Source organism: Erythrolamprus reginae, chromosome 1, assembly GCF_031021105.1.
Source record: "Erythrolamprus reginae isolate rEryReg1 chromosome 1, rEryReg1.hap1, whole genome shotgun sequence".
In the NCBI taxonomy this organism is placed as follows: Eukaryota; Metazoa; Chordata; class Lepidosauria; order Squamata; family Dipsadidae; genus Erythrolamprus; species Erythrolamprus reginae.
In genome coordinates, this window is record NC_091950.1 from 182,327,002 (window position 1) to 182,346,190 (window position 19,189).

General features: G+C 41.7%; 1 protein-coding gene across 1 annotated transcript in view; it reads right to left on the bottom strand.

Moving 5' to 3' along the window:
• Positions 1–2,287: 2,287 nt before the first annotated feature.
• LY75 (lymphocyte antigen 75) overlaps positions 2,288–19,189 on the bottom strand; it is a 104,145-nt gene continuing 87,243 nt past the window's right edge. The window contains exons 31-35 of the mRNA XM_070731605.1: positions 18,224–18,398; positions 10,550–10,714; positions 10,300–10,416; positions 6,525–6,692; positions 2,288–6,004 (exon numbers count right to left, since the gene is read on the bottom strand). Of these exons, the coding sequence (XP_070587706.1) occupies positions 5,820–6,004; positions 6,525–6,692; positions 10,300–10,416; positions 10,550–10,714; positions 18,224–18,398 (810 nt within the window). The 3' untranslated portion in view covers positions 2,288–5,819. The remainder of the gene's footprint in view (positions 6,005–6,524; positions 6,693–10,299; positions 10,417–10,549; positions 10,715–18,223; positions 18,399–19,189) is intronic.

Here is a 19,189-nt window from a genome sequence, read left to right on the forward strand (position 1 = left end):
AAAAAGTTTGGGGACTCCTGCCTTATAGCCATGAGACACTCCCTTACATTTGATTTCACCCATGACTGATCAGTCACTTTTGTGTCTTCCTCATCTTGATGGCCTCCAAGCATCATTCATGCTTGCTTCTGTTGGAACATTAGAAGAAATAAGAACCTAGGTCCATCAAATATCCTTTATCTTTTGATCTGAAAATATAAATATTGTATATAAGAGGAAAGGCAGCATTTCGGCAGGCAAATGGTCTACCTTCTGAATAAAAATTGTAAAATGTTTGTCTTTGTGATCTGTTTAATGTTGCACAAATCTGTTATCACTTCTAGATGACAGCCAAAAAAAAAACCTTTGCTGCCATCTAAGGATTTAGATTTTTGAAGTTCAGATGATAAACCCAACTTCAATGTCCTCTTCCCTCTATAAATAAAAACTCATTGATAATATGACTTTTAAACAGTTTTATTAACATTGATATTTTTAAAAAAATAATGAAGCATAAAAAGTATTTTAATGAGAGAAGAACTGAATCAATGTAATTTTCTTACACTTCCAAATCTAGCAATTATTGAAGCTTGTTATAAATCTTCTGTTTCTTTTATCATCACCACAGGTAAGCTTCATTGCAAACTCCATCTAAGAGAGCTAATTAATGACATTGAGGCATCGGTATTAGTTCACACTTTTTTTTCCATTTGTCCAAGCAGGATTAAAACCATTTACGAAGTATGTTTTAGATCAGTGATTTTCAACCTTTTTTGAGCCGCGGCACATTTTTTACATTTACGAAACCCTGGGGCACATTAAGAGGGGGGCGGCTAAAAAAAGTATGGACAAAAAAATTCTCTCTCTCTCTCTTCCTCCCCTTCACTCTATTTTTTCTCCCTCCCTTTCTCTTTTTTGCTCTTTCTCTCTCCCTCCCTCCCTCCATGTCTTTCTCTCTCTCCTTCCCTCCGTCTCTTTCTCTCTCTCTCTTTTGCTTTCTTTCTCTCTCTCTTGTTCTTTCTCTCTCTTTTTCTCGCTTTCTTTCTCTCTTGCTTTCTCTCTCTCTTTCTCTCTTTCTTTCTGAGCTTCGCGGCACACCTGACCATGTCTCACGGCACACTAGTTGAAAAACACTGTTTTAGATTGTAAATCCTTCATAGAAACAGTGGAATATTTTGTTCATGTTTATTTATGCTGAATGATTGAGCAGCCCTATTCTATGTATACATTCACATTAAAATAACCTGTGAGTGCAAAATAACCTTGTATCAATAGGGTTGCGCAAACTTATTAAACTGAACATATACACACACAAAATACTACTTCCTTTTAAACTCTTTTATCTCGTACTCTTTATCTCTTGACCATTGTATTCAAGCCTTGGGAAAGTGTGATCTTAACATACAGTACGTAGCCTGCTTTACTGTGACTTGCAGGGGTGTGTTACGGGGACTCTTTTTCAGTCCTGCTATTTAGTGGCTGACAGTGGTCTGACCGAGATAACAATAACAACTACTGTACCTCCTTGACAAGTTGATTAAACAGTATGCAAAAGTAGTTATCAGCTATAAACGTTGACAAAGGCATTTTGGTTTTTTGAACAAGGCTTCCTTACAGAGCCTAAGGCGGCCTTCCCCCCTGTGACTGTATCCATCTATCACTCTTGTTTAGTGCACTGAACTAGGCTTGTTAATTTAAGAACTACATCACAGGCATTTCAGCACTTTTGGTTAGGATTTTCTCCAGTGTAGTTCCTTAAAAATGGCTCTTGTTGCAAAGTTACACCAATCCCCATGTACTCAATGGTGCAATATTTGGACAGATCGTTGTGTGAACAGTGTGGAGCCAGAGTTACATTTTAGTACAAATAAAACAATATTCTTCATATTTAATACAATTAACCATCGTATAGATTTTTTAGTAATAATACACATATTTTGCTGAATTATAATCTTTCCTTAATTATTCAACACTGTTCACACAATTATATCTTTGTAGGAAAATAAAATAAATTTGTTAAAAAAGGTGCAATATTTGGTAGACTACTCATCCCCAAGTTAAGCTAGCAGAAACTAGAAAAGCTTTCTGGAGTGCCCTTGCACCAGGATAATATGTTATCTATCAGACACTGCAACAAGAGCAGGGTCACTGGCCTATTTCTCATTAATGCACTTCTCCTATCCCTAGGTTTTAGTTAAGGGTTCTTGTCCCTTTGACTCCTGACACAACACATATACAAGCATCCAGGCATTTATTTTACAAATGATATATATATATATATATATATATAAAACCCAGCCATCACGTCTTTAGTGCAAACTACATTTTTTCTTTATTACGCCCTCACACATTGTGGTGACGTCCCTGGAAAGATCATAGTAAAATATCCTCCAATTGTCAAAAATCAAGTGCAGAAATGAACATACAGAAAACAGTGCAATTAACCGCAGAAAGGTTGGCTTTCCGTCCACATTTTAAAACATTTATATAACCACGCATCTTATAACAAAATCTGGACTGCTCTCAATCAAGAATTAAAACAGTATCAGTAATAATAAAATAACATAAAATATATTAAAACTATAAACATTAAAAAAAATGTTCACCTCTAGAGGAAAGGATGTATTTACGCACATGTTTATAAAGACCACACAAAATGTCTTGAAAAAGCAAATTGGAAAGAAATAAGTGATAAGCTTGGGTTTATGTTTTGCTACAAGGCAAAGCAAAAACCAGCTTTCTGCATAAAATTGTACATCCATTACATTGGAACCATAGAATATAGAATTCAAGGCACAAAAAAAATCCTTATTTTCATAAAGGGCACATGTAGCATTTGTTTAATAATTGCTGTGGAGTACATTTCCTCTTTTATATGAAATAGCAAACAAGCTTGATCTTTTTTTCAAAAAAAGAAGAGCTGTATACATCACTAATTCCAGAGATGCATATTTACTACCTTTTGAAAGAGCTTACTTAGCAATAAAATGTGCTAACTTCGCAATAAACCAACATTTTTTCCCTGCAATCTCTGATTGTATTCCTCTGAGTTTTCAGAAGTGGATGTTAATTATCTCTCTGGTGAGTTTCATTAAAGGAAACATTTTAAGAAATGCTACAAATCAAATTATAAAATTGAATGTGATCTTGGCACCTTAAGGGCTAATTTTACTAGTCGTTCTAATGCCACGAAATGCTTTGGCTTTAAAATCAGCTGAACCACCTCTTTGGAAACTCTTATTGAAATCAGAAGGTTTTTATAAATGTAATATTTCTAAAGTTTATTAAGGTCTGAAAAAATATCGTGTTTATTCTGTGTTCAATTGTTCCATGTTACAAGTACCATCAGAAAAAGCCATCCACAGCAAAGAGTGAAGAACAAGAAATTGATGGTATGAATGGATAGGAAAAATCCCCAATACAGTGCTATGGAATCAGACAAGAAAAAAACATCACTGATGCTCCAGTTTAAGCATGAGTAAAGCATTCTGACCATGAATAAAACTTTAGATTACAGTCAATATATTTTGAATAAAAATAAAGAAAAATACTTAGTAGTAGTACCTCTTTTGAAAAATTCTAACTTAAATAATAATTTAAAAAGCCACCAAAGTTAAAACTTTTGCATTATGTAGAACATTGCATTCGTGAATCTAGGATAGTGAATGGACAGTAGGGTTCTGAAATTTTCATTTAGCTCTTGAACTGAGGTTAATCTGTTCCAGTGTATAAGGCAAATTCAGGAGAAAAATCTAAGAAAAATAAAATCTGACAATAGCTTATTGCTATTCTTTTGTTACAGAAAATATAAGAGTCAAGCTTTAAAAATTAATACAATAAATGAATCCAAATCTAATTTGTAATTTGGATCAAGATGAAAAACTCTGGGGTTTCTGATGCAGCATGGCAAGGCAATACCTGCAATATTATCTACTCTGCGTGGATGCAAGGGCATTTTGGTCGAAAAGGCACTTAGATGCTAGACCCAGGCTGTCAAAATTCTCTCCCAGAAGAGAAAGAGATATTTCAGTCAGCTGAATTCTGTAGAAACTGTTGTTTTTGAAGCTGCTTGCAAGCAGCTGGGAGTTCTGGTTTCTACCCTCCTTTGAGCTTCAAATGAAACCTTAAGGACTCGTGGCTTGATCAAACATCATGTTTTTAATCACAGTGGAGCTTTTACTGTCTGACTTCAGAATTACAAAGACTACTATGGTAGTCAATGGGTAAATGTCCTTTCAGTCTGTTTAAAACAAACCATCTTTTTTTCCATAGCTATTTTTTTGGGTAACTTTCTGCAATATACACAATAATTTTAGAGTTGTTTTGAAACAGTTTTAATGGCTAAGGATTTAAATTGATTTAAGATAGATTTCAAAACTAACTAGAAAGACCTTGTGTGTGGGAAAATCTGAGTTGTTTATATTTTAAAGCAAAACAAATACATGGTGGCCACTTTAAAAGGAGTATTTGATCTACAGGTTCTGTAGTGCTTGAGCTGCTTTAATTATTTCCTGGGAAAAATGTTGCCCAAGATGAACTATGTTCAAGATAACTGAAAATGGGTTTAAGGTGGACCTGCAATCCCCAACTCTGTGTGTGTGTGTGTGTGTGAGAGAGTGAGAGTGAGAGAGAGAGAGAGAGAGAGATTGAATTTACAAATGGATTTGGATGATCATTTAAAAATTAAAAAACCTTCATACAAAAATGTTCTAAAGGGTGTAGACTGTCTGTTAAAATTGAAATACAGAAGACTAACTCTAATCACTTCATAGAAAATACAAATGGATTAATAAGGACTTCAAAGAAAGGCTCAGAGACTACAGGAAAACAGGAATCAGAACTTTATGGGATTCGGAGATGACTGGGAGGAAAAAGGAAAAAATACAAAATTGGTTTATTTGACTTTTAATTAAATATCAAGTTGTTATTTTTGGTGATAATAATAGTTTGTAAACAAACTAAATATTAGTTTGTAATATTTACATTATCATTTTTGGAAGTATAATTAAAGGTTTATTGTCTAAGATAAAGTTTAACTTTTATTATTTTTATCTTTGTAATGTTTAAGAGCGGGATGAGAGAGATTTAGGTTAAATAGAAAGGGGGATTATATACTCATATCCATAGGTATTTTTGTTAATTTTTACTGGATCTTTGTTGATTAATAAGGAAAGCTGAACATTTTAAAATGAGTTTATAGAAAATGGGATGAGATAGGGAATAAAGGTGTACCTGGCTGTAATTTAAAAGAAATTCTTAATACATTTGTTTTAAAGATGGAAGGAATCTTTGAGAGTCTGAAGGATAATAAAAAGGATCAGAGCAGATGGCAATTCTCTGACCTTGGCTGCCCTCAGAAATGGTAAGCAAGTTTGGACCTGCTCATGCTTGGATGAGAAATCCAAGATCTCCTCGTTCTGGTGCCAAGTAAATCATGCAAACGGCAATCAAAAGCTGAAATTGACTCAAAGTAATCTTTAACTTTGAAAATATAATATTTTTAACACCATAAGCTATCACCAACTTCATTTTCAATAAGTTATATTTCAAGTATTTCTCTGGCCCTCTGCTCTCTTACTTCATTTGGGTGAATGGTACAGGATATTCTAATGTCAGAATCATTCTGTGCACCACACTTCAAGCCACGTGCAAATCTCAGGTCACAAAAAGTGCAAAGTTTGATTGTTGTTAAAGATCCCTTTTGCCCCCACCCCTCCCCAAACTTGAAAAGAAGGGAAGGTGTCAATAAACCCCAAGAATGGGAGTCAATAGCATCTTTGGAAGATGCTTCAGGAGGTGAGTTGAAAATTGGCTTCACTACTCCAAGCAGAAAAGGATTATCAGTCATCATTTCTAGAAAACATGGTATCAGTTTCATCGTCATGCATTCCCCTCTCATAGCGAACAGAGGTCAATCCAAACGAGCGTAGTTGCATCTTTCTATACAGGAAGTATCCTAATCCAACAAGGAGGGCTATAACCATTATAACACAAACTGCTATTGCTCCTTTTGAATGACGAGAGACTGTAAGAAAAAGAAGGGGAAAAAAGTTATTGAACTAGAGCAGTGGAACTACAAGTCACGTTAGGTTATGGTCGTTGTTGTTGGTTATGATTGTTGTTGTTATTTCATATCCTATCTTTCTATTCAGATCTATTGATCAATGTCAGTCACAACATAAAAGTACTGAATGAACAAAGTAAATAAACATTAAAATATTTACCTATTCTTTTCAATCAAACTAAATATGAAGATTATCCTATCATTTAAATGCACAGGTGAAGAAAAATCAGTGTCCTTCTACTGGTTATACTGCAATGGCCCCCAACCTTTTGGACCTCAGGTACCCGTTATACTCTACTATAAAAAGGTTACTCTCTTGTGGAATAAGCAATTACCATTACCCCTGGTCACAATAAAATATGATAATAATGATGATGATTAGATTTTTATTCCACTTTATCTGCAAGTCATAGTTTAAAATCTCTGAAAAGGACCAGATAGCTTATCTTCATCTGACTAAACTAAACCATCATTTACATACCTTGAGGAGTTTTGCAAACAACTCTGTTTGGCTCATTGTTGCAATTTGCTTTCGACCATGTCCCCTTGGCTGAAAAGATAACGCTGCACTGACCATTAGCCTTTTCAGTTTCATTGGCCCAATTTGTATATTTAGCTTCAGAGCCATCAAGCCAGTTCATGGACTTAGCTGTAAATAAAAGCCCAAAACATTTATTTAATTTATGAACAAAAATGTCTTTCACTTATTACTCAGTATATATACAATTTATTCTATATTTGGCTATCAAGAGTTTGATGGGTACTAAATAGTCAGAGCTCTACTCTGGTTCAGTATCTAAAAACTGTCTTAATACTTTATCAATTCACAATTTGCCATGTTCACAATCCAAAGTAGCATCAAATTGTTCTCCTAAATTTGATTTGATTTATTAGATTTGTATGCCGCCCCTCTCCGCAGACTCGGGGTGGCTCACAACAACAACAAAAACAATATATATTAACAAATCTAATAATTAAAAAATCTAAGATAACAATTACACATTTAAAATCTAAAAGCAAGAAACCCCAATATAACAAACATACATACAGTCATATCATGTACTAGAACTACATAGGCAGGGGGAGATGTCTTAGTTCCCCCACGCTTGACGACAGAGGTGGGTTTTAAGGAGTTTACGAAAGGCAAGGGGGGTGGGGGAAATTCTAATCTCTGGGGGGAGTTGGTTCCAGAGGGCCGGGGCCGCCACAGAGAAGCCTCTTCCCCTGGGCCCCACCAAACGACATTGCTTTGTTGACGGGTCCTGGAGAAGGCCCACTCTGTGGGACCTAACTGGTCGCTGGGATTCGTGCGGCAGAAGGCGGTCTCGTAGATACCCTGGTCCGGTGCCATGAAGGGCTTTATAGGCCTTTATTAATAATGCCTTTATTACGGCATTATTAATGCACTAAAACTAGTTCAGGTAAGGAGGAAAGAATCATACCAATTTTGTAAAAACATACTCTGTTTATTCCAAGAAACATCAAAACATCAGCCTGCATAGAGCTAAGCGCATATTCTCTTGAGTTGCTTGTGTGGTGGGAAATCTTAGGGAAAAATTTCCTGATTAGCATCTGAGGCCAAACAACAGGCAGAACAAAACTTGCTTTAGAGACCTCTTTCTGGAACTTCTGACGTGGATACAATGCGAGGACTGAGGAAAGCCCACGTTACCATTATGGTAAAGCTTGCCAGTGGTAGTCATTACCCCAGCCCCCCAACAATTTTTAGGGTGCACTGCCACAGAATAAAGGTGGCTGTCACTTTCCAGTAGATGTAGGAAACTATGTATTAAAGTGGTTTATGTTCTTAAAATGTTTCAGACAAAGTTTTAGACCATGGGCTTCTCTCCATTTGTTAAAGTGTGTATTTTTTTAAGGCTTCCCCACAAGACTGAAACTAGATACAACTGCTTTAATGAACTGAATAATTAAAGTAGCATGTCTTTAATTATTGCCTTATTTAGTTGTAATAATTAGACTGAATTATTATTTAACATGGTTCTTTTTTCACACCTGTTTGTAAACGTGTGCGCGCATGGAGAATGTGTATTTTAATGAAGATGCTGTGCTTATTGTAAGGCCCAAGGAATTTCTTTCAAAAATTACTGGTATTTCAAGTGTGATCAGCTCTATTGTGTATTAGCTTAACATTAGTCTGACTGCTTGAGTGTAACTGCTCTGGTAGTTCATTTGAAAATTGTCCTCCACAGGATTTCATAGGGCTATTATGAAACAAAAGAACTAAAGAGATTACCTTAGAGAAACAATGCAAGCATAACAGAACATTAAGTACAGCCAAAACAGGAGAAAACATTAGAAAAAAACTCAAACTACCTCGATCTTTCAAGAAGGAGGGAGGGAGGGAAAGGAAATGCTGCCAGCCTTTCAGAATTTTGTTATTATAGCCTAAATCAATACAGTACCAGGCTTACTTATGGGGTCTGCTCCTGACCTTGACCTGCTCTAGTGGCCTGACAGAAACCTATTCTTCTTCATTCATATTGTACCCATACTGATTGTCTTGGTATTTCTAGAGCACTGATGGTGAACCTATGAAATGAGGGTCAAAGGTAACATGCTATGATGTTTGGGATGACACACCAGTGTTCCCCCATACCCAACAACTATTCTTGAAAGCAAGGGCTGTTCTCACACAATTTTTGGAGGCCAGGTGAAAATGGAGTGTGCTCTTATGTGCCCCTCAGAAATCATGCAAGAACAGGACATGCTTTTGTGCTGTTTCGCCATGGAAGAACATTTTCCAAAGTCACTTTGGAGGCTTAATGTGACCAGGAAGTGAATCTCAGGAAGGCCACAGGGACAGAAAGAGAACACTGCCTGAAAATGACATTGTTCTAGAACTTATTTTATTTATTTATTTTATTATTTATTCATTTGTCCAATACACAAATACATAGGAAGAAAAATAGACATGTAGTAATATATATAAGGGTAAAGTGAACTTAGAGGAGAGGATATATGAAAGTAAGAGAATATATATGATAAGTGAGAGAAAGGAAAGACAATTGGACAGGGGACGAAAGGCAACTTCTCTCTGGTAGGGACTGAATGCTGCAATGGATGCAGCCAAATGTTTAGGCAGACTTTGAGAGATTTTCCTTGTTAACCCCCCCCCCTCCTTATTTTAAGGCTTAATTACAGGTTTCATTCATTTTCTCTGGCAAGTTGGAAGGAATCTTTGCTGTCCTCCTTCAGCAAATACCATTAGAGGATCATAGAAAGAGGATAGGAAAGTTCCATGCAGCACTGAAACCACAACTGTCTTTGTTAGCAGAGAGGCTGGAAGGCAAGATCATCTTTGGGGAGTCATTGGTTGAGCTAGTTTTATCATGTAGAACAGGTGTACCCAAGCCTGATCCTCCAAATGCTATTGGAACTGCAATTCTCCTCATCTCACCACCACTGTGCATGTTTGTTGTGGTGAGCACAAGTTGGAATTCTTGGAGCGACCACATATGGCGTAACCTACTGTGAATCCATTCCAGATGAAGTTTATTTAGCAAATTCCCAAGACTCCCTGGAGTGAGCTCCACAAGTCAAAAAGACTGGCTAAGGAAGCAGGCCATAAGGAGAGCAGACTTTAATAAAGGCAGTGCCTCAAGTGGGCATCTGGCTAGTGGCTTGCCTGGCTTCTTCATTGGCTTCCCTCCCTATGATACTGAGCTATCACTATAGTTGCCTTCTTTAGATATAGGTAAAAATAATTCTTTGCTTCTAAACGTTCTGAGTTTCTATATCATTAGACTGGAGCAGGCACTCAGATTGCTATCTGGTTGCCTGGCAGCCAATGGTACTGGGCAGAAAAAGTACCTTGAGGCAGAGAGGTCTAAGCAGGAGGACAGGAAGGGACCAGAAGAGAGAGGTGAATTTGAAACTATAGGTAGGAAAGAGGAAGAGGATAAAGGAGGAGGGAAAATGAGGCAAGGACATTCAGGATGTGAAAAGGTTAAAATTAAAATACGGAATATTTTGGCCTCTCATTTCTTTTAATTGCACCTCTTACTATGTGTGCTTAAATTTAAATTATTGGAAGTTTATTAAGAAATAAAAAATATTATGCACAGTCCATTCCATATATATATTGAGAAAAAAAATAGGCTTTACTGTAAATCAGTGTCTTGATTTTCTATGAACAGAAATATACTCTAGACATTTTTACCTAAAACTTTTTCACATAGTGTATAATTTTTGTCATTTCCAAAAGTTATTTAATATTACACCCAACTTTTCCTTACCATTAAATTGCATTCCAAGCCATACTTTCCCAGTGACAAAACTATATTCTTTCAAGTGTGTGCTCACAAACATATTTTCCTCTCCATCCTTGATAGTCAGAAGATCTGCAGAAGGATCTAATGAGAAAAAAATAGGAGAAAAATCTAATTTAATTAAATGTTGAAAAGAAATTATTTAAGACGTTATCTAAAATAATACTGAACAGTAACTCTTTAAAACCAAGAAAAGAAACATATAATTTGGGCATACCAAGTTTCTTGCAAATTTTCCTAGCTGCGTCTGCAGTATATGTGGAATAATTATAAAATTCCATATCAAATGCGTAGCAATAATCTTTGTGGTGTAGCCATTGTGATGCTCCATTAGGAGAGTCTGGACACTTTGATGATGTTTCGGTTTGCTTTAATTGCACTTCTGTGAGAACACAAATAGCATAATCAGCTTTATTCAAATATGAACATTTCCTGCTCAGTCAATTGACGGTTTTAGTATTGTTGTAACTATTCAAAATATAAATAAAACAAGGTTCTGAATACTTGTTTGCTAACAAGTAATAGCACGTCTCCCTGGAAAAAGTGTATTAATTCTTAGGAAACAGTAGCTATACCAAGGATGAAATTCTTGCATTAATCCTGATTTTCCTCTCCCTTTTTACAAAGCAGATGGTACTATATTGTTATATATCTACCCTCTCGGAGGATGGGGGGAGAGAGAATCATACCAATAACCAAGAAAATCTTTTCTTAAGTAATGTAGAGTATTTTTTCCTAAGTGACTTGAAAACAGCAATTTAGGGAACACTCTAAATGGCAGTTAAGGCGGTGCAACCACTTTGACTTAATAAATGTCTGTACTAAGCCCCCATGAAGTGGATTTACGCAAAATTCTTTGCACAAAAAGGGATCGGAGATTACAACTAAATCTAGCCTGAATCCCTTGTGGATTCATCTTTTCCATAGCTACAAAAAGGCAACCTGTGAAAATCATGGGAAGATTTGAAATGGTAAGGATTTTAGCAACAGCACTATAAACATTCCCATGAAATCAAATAAACTGTGATATACTTCATACGTAGCCATATTTAGGAATAGAATAGAATAGAATTCTTTATTGGCCAAGTGTGATTGGACACACAAGGAATTTGTCTTGGTGCATATGCTCTCAGCATACATAAAATAATATGTATGGTTAGTAAAACGGACTCTAGGTTAGGCAAATGTAGCTAATATGGAATTGCATGAGGTATAACTGAGTACAGTGATACCTTGTCTTACAAACTTAATTGGTTCCGGGATGAGGTTCTTAAGGTGAAAAGTTTGTAAGACAAAACAATGTTTCCCATAGGAATCAATGGAAAAGCGATTAATGCGTGCAAGCCCAAAATTCACCCCTTTTGCCATATGAAGCACTAGTTTTGCGCTGCTGGGATTCCCCTGAGGCTCCCCTCCATGGGAAACCCCATCCATGGGACTTCAGAAGTCCCATGGGCTCCCCTCCATGGGACTTCTGTGTTTTTGCAATGCTGCCGGGGAATCTCAGCAGGGGAATTCCCAGCATCGCAAAAACGAGTGCTTCGCTGGCAACGGAAGTCCAGAGGTGGGGTTTCCCAGCGAAGGGAGCATCAGTGAAATCGCAGCATCGGAAAAACACCGAAGTCTTCAAAACCCCACCTCCGGACCTCTGTGTTTTTGCGATGCTGCGGTTTCACTGAGGCTCCCCTTGCTGGGAGGAGAAAAACGGGTGCTTCGCTGGCAACGGAAGTCCAGAGACAGGGCATCCCAACGGTGGTGGTGGGTTTGTAAGATGAAAATAGTTTGTAAGAAGAGGCAAAAAAATCTTAAACCCTGGGTTTGTATCTCGAAAAGTTTGTATGACGAGGCGTTTGTAAGTTGAGGCATCACTGTACTGGTGGTGGTGATCGCCTACTTGCTAAAAGGGGCTGGAGCTGTCCATACTATTCGCAAGTAATCCTGCAAACAATGTTAATAGCACTGATAGTAAAAGACACCTTGGGCGCAATCTCAAAACAACAGGAGCACTTTAACACCATTATCACTGTCAAACTCACCACCAGCCAATTGCAAAAAGCAGTTTTAGTCAGATCAGCTCACATTCTGTGACGATCCCTCTAACACAGGAGTGTCAAACTGGCGGCCCACGGGCTGGATGTGTCACGTGCAAGCCACACCCACCCCAGCTCCGTGAAGGGAAAAAGTGTTGCAAAATGTCACGTGATAGCAATGCGATGCTGCAAGTTTGACATCCATGCTCTAAGGTGGCGCGGTGGGTAGAGTGCCGTAGTGCAGGCCACTGAAGCTGACTGCTAGATCTGCAGGTCAGCGGTTAAAATGAGGACCCGGATTGTGGGGGCAATAGGCTGGCTCTGTTAAGAAGTGCTATTGCTAACATGTTGTAAGCCGCCCTGAGTCTAAGGAGAAGGGCGGCATAAACATTTTTTTTGAATAAACAAACAAATAAACATTTTTTTTGAATAAACAAATAAATAACACCATCAAACAACAATATCTGCCTATCTGAGGTCCTTGGGAAGGAGTCGATATGCCAAATGCAATCTGAAAATCTGACTGCAATGAACCATAATAAAGTAATACCTCGTCTTACGAACCTAATTTGTTCCCGGGGGAGGTTCGTAAGACAAAAAGTTCGTAAGATGAAACATTGTTTCCCATAGGAAACAAAGTAAAATCAATTAATCCGTGCAATGAAAAACCCCCCGCAAAAAACCCGCCGCCGCCCGGCTGTCACCTTTTGAAACAGCCAGGGGGCTTCTCAGCATCCTCCTGAACCCGAACGCCAAACCCAAACTTCCGGGTTCGACGTTCGGGAGGCTGCCGAGAAGCCCCCCGGCTGTTTCAAAAGGTGACAGCCGGGCGGTGGGGCTTCTCGGCGGCCTCCCGAACCCGAACTTTTGTCGAACTTCTGGGTTCGGCGTTTGGGAGGCCGCCGAGAAGCCCTGCCGCCCGGCTGTCACCTTTTAAAACAGCCGGGCGGCGGGGCTTCTCGGCGGTGGCGGGTTCGTAAGAAGGAAAAAGTTCGTAAGAAGAGGCAAAAATTTTCTGAACCCTGGGTTCGTATCTCGGGTTGTTCGTAAGACGAAGGGTTCGTATCGTGAGGTACCACTGTACCATGAAAAAGGGGTTACGTGAAAGCCTCAGAGGTAACTTTGCAACCCCATCTCCATACAGAGCACTGCAAGACCATCTCTGAAGAAAAATAGCAGGAACACCACTATTGAGGAGCAAAAGAAAGCAATTGTCCACTTGAACAATCCATCACCGTTGGCAAATCTCAATAAAACCTAAGTATTAAAGCCAACTTTTTTGTGTGCCCCCCCCCCATTTTTAAATAAATTCTGTGCCATTTTCTTTTTAGGCAGCCTGAAAAGAGCCACCTTGTTTTTATTATTTATTTATTTATTTATTATTTAGATTTGTATGCCGCCTCTCTCCGCAGACTCGGGCGGCTCACAGCACGACACAACAATTCATAACAAATCCAAATATAATTTAAAATATTTAAAACAGAACCCCATTTTGCTAACAAACACACACAGAAACATACCATACATAAATTGTACATGCCCGGGGGAGGTGTTTCAGTTCCCCCATGCCTGACGACAAAGGTGGGTTTTAAGGAGTTTACGCAAGGCAGGGAGAGTAGGGGCAGTTCTAATCTCTGGGGGGAGTTGGTTCCAGAGAGTCGGGGCTGCCACAGAGAAGGCTCTTCCCCTGGGGCCCGCCAACCGACATTGTTTAGTTGACGGGACCCGGAGAAGGCCCACTCTGTGGGACCTAATCGGTCGCTGGGATTCGTGCGGCAGAAGGTGGTCTCGGAGATATTCTGGTCCAGTGCCATGAAGGGCTTTAAAGGTCATAACCAACACTTTGAATTGTGACCGGAAATTGATCGGCAGCCAATGCAGACTGCGGAGTGATGGTGAAACATGGGCATACCTAGGTAAGCCCATGACTGCTCTCGCAGCTGCATTCTGCACGATCTGAAGTTTCCAAACACTTTTCAAAGGTAGCCCCATGTAGAGAGCATTACAGTAGTCGAACCTCGAGGTGATGAGGGCATGAGTGACTGTGAGCAATGAGTCCCGGTCCAGATAGGGCCGCAACTGGTGCACCAGGCGAACCTGGGCAAACGCCCCCCTCGCCACAGCTGAAAGATGGTTCTCTAATGTGACCTGTGGATCGAGGAGTATGCCCAAGTTGCGGACCCTCTCCGAGGGGGTCAATGATTCCCCCCCCAGAGTAATGGACAGACAGATGGGATTGTCCTTGGGAGGCAAAACCCACAGCCACTCCGTCTTATCCGGGTTGAGTTTGAGTCTGTTGGCACCCATCCAGGCCCCAACAGCCTCCAGACACCGGCACATCACTTCCACTGCTTCGTTGACTGGACATGGGGTGGAGATGTAAAGCTGGGTATCATCAGCATACTGATGATACCTCACCCCATGCCCTTGGATGATCTCACCCAGCGGTTTCATGTAGATATTAAATAGCAGGGGGGAGAGGACCGACCCCTGAGGCACCCCACAAGGGAGAGACCTCGGAGTCGACCTCTGACCCCCCACTAACACCGACTGCGACCGACCGGAGAGGTAGGAGGAGAACCACTGGAGAACAGTGCCTCCCACCCCCAACCCCTCCAGCCGGTGCAGAAGGATACCATGGTCGATGGTATCGAAAGCCGCTGAGAGGTCAAGAAGCACCAGGATAGAGGATAAACCCCTGTCCCGGGCCCGCCAGAGATCATCCATCAACGCGACCAAAGCAGTTTCCGTGCTGTAACCGGGCCTGAAACCCGACTGCTGGGGACCTAGATAATTGGCTTCTTTCAAGGACCGTTGGAGCTGGAGCGCCACCACCTTCTCAACAACCTTCCCCATAAAGGGAAGGTCGGAGACTGGACGATAGTTATTAAGTACAGCTGGGTCCAGGGAAGGCCTCTTGAGGAGGGGGCGCATGAGCGCCTCTTTATAGAGTGTTGGAAAAACTCCCCTCCCCAAGGAAGCGATGGTAATCTCCTGGACCCAGCTCCGTGTCACCTCCCTGCTGGCCAAGACCAGCCAGGAGGGACACGGATCCAGTAAACAGGTGGCGGAACTCACAGCTCCAATGGCCTTGTCCACTTCATCAGGTGTCACCAGATCAAACTCTTCCCAGACAGGTGGACAAGTACGTGCCCCAGTCACCTCGACTGACTCGTTGTCAGTCAACTCTGTTTTCCAATTGGAGTCGAGATCGGCCCGGATCTGAGCAATTTTATCAGCGAAAAACGTGTTAAAGTCCTCGGCACTGCTCTGCAAGGGCTCCCCAACTCCCCCCTGGTTGAGAAGGGAGCGGGTCACCCTAAACAGAGCGGCCGGGCGGGATTCCGCTGATGCAATCAAGGCGGCATGGTATGCGCATCTTGCCGCCTTGAGCGCCACTTTGTAAGTCTTAATAAAAGCTCTTACAAGTGTTCGATCAGATTCAGACCTACTCTTCCTCCATCGCTTCTCTAGACGTCTCTTCTGGCGTTTCAACTCCTGGAGCTCCTCGTTGAACCATGGAGCTCTACGGGGTCTAGCGTCACGGAGAGGTCGCAAAGGCGCAATCCGGTCAAGAGCCTCCGCTGCAGCCTTGTTCCAGGCCTCCGCAAGAGACTCCGCCGAACTGTGGACGAGTGCCTCTGGAATAACCCCAAGCGCCATCTGAAAGCCCTCTGGGTCCATCAGGCGTCTGGGGCGGAACATCTTAATTGGTTCCGCCTCCTTGCGGGGAAGGATTGGAGCCAGGAAGTCAAGCCGTAGTAGGAAATGGTCTGACCATGACAAAGGCAATGCTTTTAAGCCCCTTAGTCTCAGACCATTACTCAGTTGCTCGGAAAGGAATACCATGTCAGGTGCGTGCCCTCCCTCGTGAGTCGGACCCTGTACTACTTGAGTCAGGTCCATGACTGGACATGGGGTGGAGATGTAAAGCTGGGTATCATCAGCATACTGATGATACCTCACCCCATGCCCTTGGATGATCTCACCCAGCGGTTTCATGTAGATATTAAATAGCAGGGGGGAGAGGACCGACCCCTGAGGCACCCCACAAGGGAGAGACCTCGGAGTCGACCTCTGACCCCCCACTAACACCGACTGCGACCGACCGGAGAGGTAGGAGGAGAACCACTGGAGAACAGTGCCTCCCACCCCCAACCCCTCCAGCCGGTGCAGAAGGATACCATGGTCGATGGTATCGAAAGCCGCTGAGAGGTCAAGAAGCACCAGGATAGAGGATAAACCCCTGTCCCGGGCCCACCAGAGATCATCCATCAACGCGACCAAAGCAGTTTCCGTGCTGTAACCGGGCCTGAAACCCGACTGCTGGGGACCTAGATAATCGGCTTCTTTCAAGGACCGTTGGAGCTGGAGCGCCACCACCTTCTCAACAACCTTCCCCATAAAGGGAAGGTCGGAGACTGGACGATAGTTATTAAGTACGGCTGGGTCCAGGGAAGGCCTCTTGAGGAGGGGGCGCATGAGCGCCTCTTTATAGAGTGTTGGAAAAACTCCCCTCCCCAAGGAAGCGATGGTAATCTCCTGGACCCAGCTCCGTGTCACCTCCCTGCTGGCCAAGACCAGCCAGGAGGGACACGGATCCAGTAAACAGGTGGCGGAACTCACAGCTCCAATGGCCTTGTCCACTTCATCAGGTGTCACCAGATCAAACTCTTCCCAGACAGGTGGACAAGTACGTGCCCCAGTCACCTCGACTGACTCGTTGTCAGTCAACTCTGTTTTCCAATTGGAGTCGAGATCGGCCCGGATCTGAGCAATTTTATCAGCGAAAAACGTGTTAAAGTCCTCGGCACTGCTCTGCAAGGGCTCCCCAACTCCCCCCTGGTTGAGAAGGGAGCGGGTCACCCTAAACAGAGCGGCCGGGCGGGATTCCGCTGATGCAATCAAGGCGGCATGGTATGCGCATCTTGCCGCCTTGAGCGCCACTTTGTAAGTCTTAATAAAAGCTCTTACAAGTGTTCGATCAGATTCAGACCTACTCTTCCTCCATCGCTTCTCTAGACGTCTCTTCTGGCGTTTCAACTCCTGGAGCTCCTCGTTGAACCATGGAGCTCTACGGGGTCTAGCGTCACGGAGAGGTCGCAAAGGCGCAATCCGGTCAAGAGCCTCCGCTGCAGCCTTGTTCCAGGCCTCCGCAAGAGACTCCGCCGAACTGTGGACGAGTGCCTCTGGAATAACCCCAAGCGCCATCTGAAAGCCCTCTGGGTCCATCAGGCGTCTGGGGCGGAACATCTTAATTGGTTCCGCCTCCTTGCGGGGAAGGATTGGAGCCAGGAAGTCAAGCCGTAGTAGGAAATGGTCTGACCATGACAAAGGCAATGCTTTTAAGCCCCTTAGTCTCAGACCATTACTCAGTTGCTCGGAAAGGAATACCATGTCAGGTGCGTGCCCTCCCTCGTGAGTCGGACCCTGTACTACTTGAGTCAGGTCCATGGCTGTCATGGTGGCCATGAACTCCTGTGCCAACCCAGAGATTTCGCCGAGCAGCACAGGCAGGGCTTTCGACACGCAGCTGGGAGGCAGGTACGTGAGAAACAAGCCCACCTGAACCCCTAAGTCCAACTTCACAAGGAGGGACTCGCAACCCACAATCTCCGGAGCAACGAGCCTACGCAGGCAAAGGCTCTCCCTGGCCATATCTGAAACCCAGCTGGGCAGATTTCCGACAGAGGAATTATGCCATTTTACAAGCCGAATGCTATTATCTTGCAATGTAATCTGGTTAAGATCTGCTCGCCACTAAGGAATTATTATTCAACATGGGAAAAGATGCCCATTCTTTTGTTTTATAGTTTCTTTTGTTTTATAGTTTCAAATGATACAGGAAGAAAAACGCTTACTATTTGAAGAAGTGTAGCAGATAGCACCATCGCCTTGAGTGGTGCATTTCCTGCGATTCCAAATTCCTTTGGTGTCCATAGCAAAACAATTTCCAAAAGAATGAGAATGCTTATATTCCCAAGGCTGGTAGTCAAACTGGCTTCCATCGGACCACTCAAAATCAGAATCATTTGCCTAAGGAAGGTGCAACTTTGTTGATCAGTACTGATGGTACACTTGTTTTAAGCAAACGCAAGAGAAAATGGTTATGACTTGAACAGATGACAAATTCAGATTCTTTCTCAACATTCTTTTCTAGTATACACTGTAACACACGAACTCAGTTATGTGTGGCTGTATTCTGAGAACCAAGAACTCAGGGACTTAGTTTACTTGGCAATACTAGTGCAATTATCAATTATGTCAATGAGTAGCACAGAGATTCAAGGTCCCAACTGAGAGCAGCCCTACATGGTCTGAAAAGCCAGCCCATTGCTCTCCTTCTAAGGCAGACAACAAATTGGAGATGCTTAGCTGAGGTATGTCTTATGGGGTAGGCCAAAGATTTCCTTATCTTACCGATTAAGTCCTGGGTCAGAAAATATTTTTTCCTCCAATTTGTAAATCTCTGCAAAATGGCATAGTTTGAGTAGAAGCATGCAAACCTTAGCTTCTCTAGCAGAGATATTGCAGTCCTAAACACATACACAGTAGCAAGATATATTCATTTTAATCATAAAAGATTACAATAACTTTAAGATGGCTGTCAATAAATTCTAAGGATGCTCAAGCAAAATACCATATTTGTATGGGCAGAAAAAGTCCATAATGAGCCCATGTAATATTAATAGAAGGTAGGTGTCTATCTTTACCAGCTCCGGGTTAATTTACTGACCTTCTGAGGTCAGTAAAATGAGGACCCAGATTGTTGGGGGCAATATACTGATTCTGTAAACTGCTTGGAGATAGCTGTAAAGCACTCTGAA